At 32.6% G+C, this 2770-nt stretch overlaps 1 protein-coding gene across 1 annotated transcript; it reads left to right on the forward strand.

Moving 5' to 3' along the window:
• The first annotated feature begins 174 nt into the window (after positions 1 to 174).
• LOC139489573 (inward rectifier potassium channel 2-like) lies at positions 175 to 1612 on the forward strand. Its single transcript, XM_071276149.1, has one exon. The coding sequence runs from the start codon at positions 241 to 243 to the stop codon at positions 1429 to 1431; it is 1191 nt and encodes a 396-aa protein (XP_071132250.1). The 5' UTR covers positions 175 to 240; the 3' UTR covers positions 1432 to 1612.
• Positions 1613 to 2770: the final 1158 nt, after the last annotated feature.

Consider the following 2770-nt stretch of genomic DNA (forward strand, 5'->3'; position numbering starts at 1 on the left):
TCGTCCTCTTAATGTCCTTTGGTAATTTTATGTGGTTAGTTTGTTCATTCATTCATTCATTTTCCATTTTAAAAGATAAATATTTATCAATTGATAAACAAAAAAACACTGACGATATTACCTACAAGTAAAAATTAAATAAAAAGAAGCATCCAGTGCCTTATTGCTTCAGATAAATCTGATTATGACTTTTTGTTTCAGTTAATACCTTGCACTTGACATAGCTGATACGTGTAAAAGATGATGAGCAGAATGCATCTACGAGATAGAGGTAAATTACAAAGGAAGCCGTCAGAAAGACTTGTCGATAAAAATTGCCGAACACATATTTCCGCCATAGGCATTAGAGGTTGGCGAAAACAGTATATGTTTGACTTTTTCACCACAATGGTAGATATAAGATGGCGTTGGAACATATTAATATTCGTTGGCGGATTTGTAGTCACGTGGTTGATATTTGCAATTTTCTATTGGATAATAGGTTTTTTTAATGGAGATTACGAAGACGACACAAGTGATCTTCACAAACCTTGCATTAAGAATTTGCGTTCATTTTTATCAGCATATTTATTTTCAATTGAAACCCAAAGTACTATTGGATATGGGTTTTACTATGTTACAGAGGAATGTCTGATGGCTTATACATGTGTTCTTTTGCAATCTATTCTCGGAGCAGCGTTACAAGCTGCATTGGCGGGACTGGTAGTTGCCAAAGTGAGGCGAGGAAGGAAAGATAATAACACCATTATTTTTAGTAGTAATGCATGTATTTTTGCCGATGGTTTACAATTGAAATTAGTGTTTAGAGTAGCAGATACTAGAAAAATTCATGCAATTAATGTCAATGTTAAAGGATATCTGTTTCGGAAAATAGTATCAGAAGAAGGAAAAAATATTCCTATCAAACAAGAAATTGTGAATTTTAATGTGGAAGGTGGTTGTAAAGGTTTATATTTAGCATGGCCCCAACAAATTGTTCACACCATAGATGAAAAATCGCCATTTTGGAATCTCTCTAAAGAAGACTTACAACAAGAAAACTTTGAACTTATAATTGTATTTTTTGGTGAAGTAGCAACTGTTGGGAGGCCGTTTGAAACAGATGTATCTTATTTAGCATGGGATATAAAATGGGGGTATAAGTTTCAGGCTATGGAACATAAAATTGACAACGAAATGGACAGATTTTTTGTAGACATTGGAAATTTTAATAAAGTTGTCCCAGTGTCTACGCCAACATGCAATGCTAAAGACCTCAAACTTGCAATGTCGAGGAATAGTTTAGACTTACCAGATTACATACGAGGAAATATGAAACAATCAAAACCTAGCCCTTTATTTAGTCGACAAAACAGTGTTGCGGATAAATATTTAGATGCCCCAATCTCAGGCTTCAATGAAACCGACCAGTTCTCTGCTCTACCACAATAAGTTTTGAAAAATACAAATGACATAATGTTTACACTTATATATTTTTAAATGTAAATACATTTTTCATTCTTTCATTCAGTCTTTTTTTATATATATTCTTTTTAGGCATATTTTCTATCATTGTACGAATTTATTAAGTTTTGGAATTTTTATATGCATAATAAACATATATGGAAATAAAGTTGAGAAAATGTATTTTCTTTCTTTCATAACATAAAAAAAATAAATCAAAACTGGTTTTATCATACCTCCTATACATTTCTAGACTACAATTGGTTAAAAGCGACCGCCTGGATACCGTGCCTATTTCATATAGGGTTAGTAGACGTGGTTTATTTCAATACATGGTAAGAAGTGGTGTTACGTCCCTTTATTAAAATAAAACAACAGTGTTGAAGAAACATCTGAAACGTTTCGCCCGGACAACAGATTTAGAAATTGATGAACGATTGAAATAAATACAGAAATAAAATTGTGAATAGAAATCGGGAATGTTTCAAAGAGACAACAACCCGACCATAGAACAGATAAGAGCAAAACGGTAACCAATAGGTCTTTAATGCATCGACAAACAAACGTCATTAGGTTTAGGGATGACGCATACTTTTTATATTAATTCAAGCCTTGAAAGGCTCTATCCAATTTTATTCAATGATGGGTATTTCAGAATTGTCACTAACAATACTGATTAAGGTAGCACTATGCAGTCTAACAGTGATTTTTTTATCACATAATTTTAAGTAAGTATTATTCTGCACAGTTTGTAAAAATCCAAAAATCATTATCATATCACAACAGGGAGTAAACTGATAATGAACTTATGTAAATAAAAGCACATGGTAATTTATCTAAATATATAGGCATTTAGGGGTGGGGGGGGGGGGGGGGGGGGGCTAATATGTCAATCATCTGTTGATGATGCCAGTGTCCAACTGTTAATCACTGACCACAAGATAAATAGTGTGGTCTTATATCTCATTGTATCATGTGTATTGCAACAAAAATAATTTATATAGCTTTGAAGTGAACAGAGAAAAGGGAAAAGTTATTAAAAAGGCGAAAATCTAAAGGGGAAAAAACTAACCAAAATGAGCAAAAGGATAAGAGTGTGAAAGTATCTTTGAAAGCCTCTGACAAACTTAAACTTTTAATGTTCTTACTACAAACAAGAAGAATATGGCCTTGAATCTGTCTTCTGTTAGGAGTTTTAGGCACTTTAACCAATTTTAAGTTTATGTGAAAATTATCAATTCCATAAAACTAAAAAATCATGTGGGACAGTCTATTTTCAGGAAGGGAATGGTCTTGATCTTTTTTGGAACATGTCTTTTATTTCATA

This window comes from Mytilus edulis, chromosome 9, assembly GCF_963676685.1.
Source record: "Mytilus edulis chromosome 9, xbMytEdul2.2, whole genome shotgun sequence".
NCBI classification, from domain to species: Eukaryota; Metazoa; Mollusca; class Bivalvia; order Mytilida; family Mytilidae; genus Mytilus; species Mytilus edulis.

Coding starts and splice junctions, on each gene's coding strand:
- LOC139489573 (XM_071276149.1), top strand. CDS start 241: ATGATGAGCAGAATGCATCTACGAGATAGAGGTAAATTACAAAGGAAG.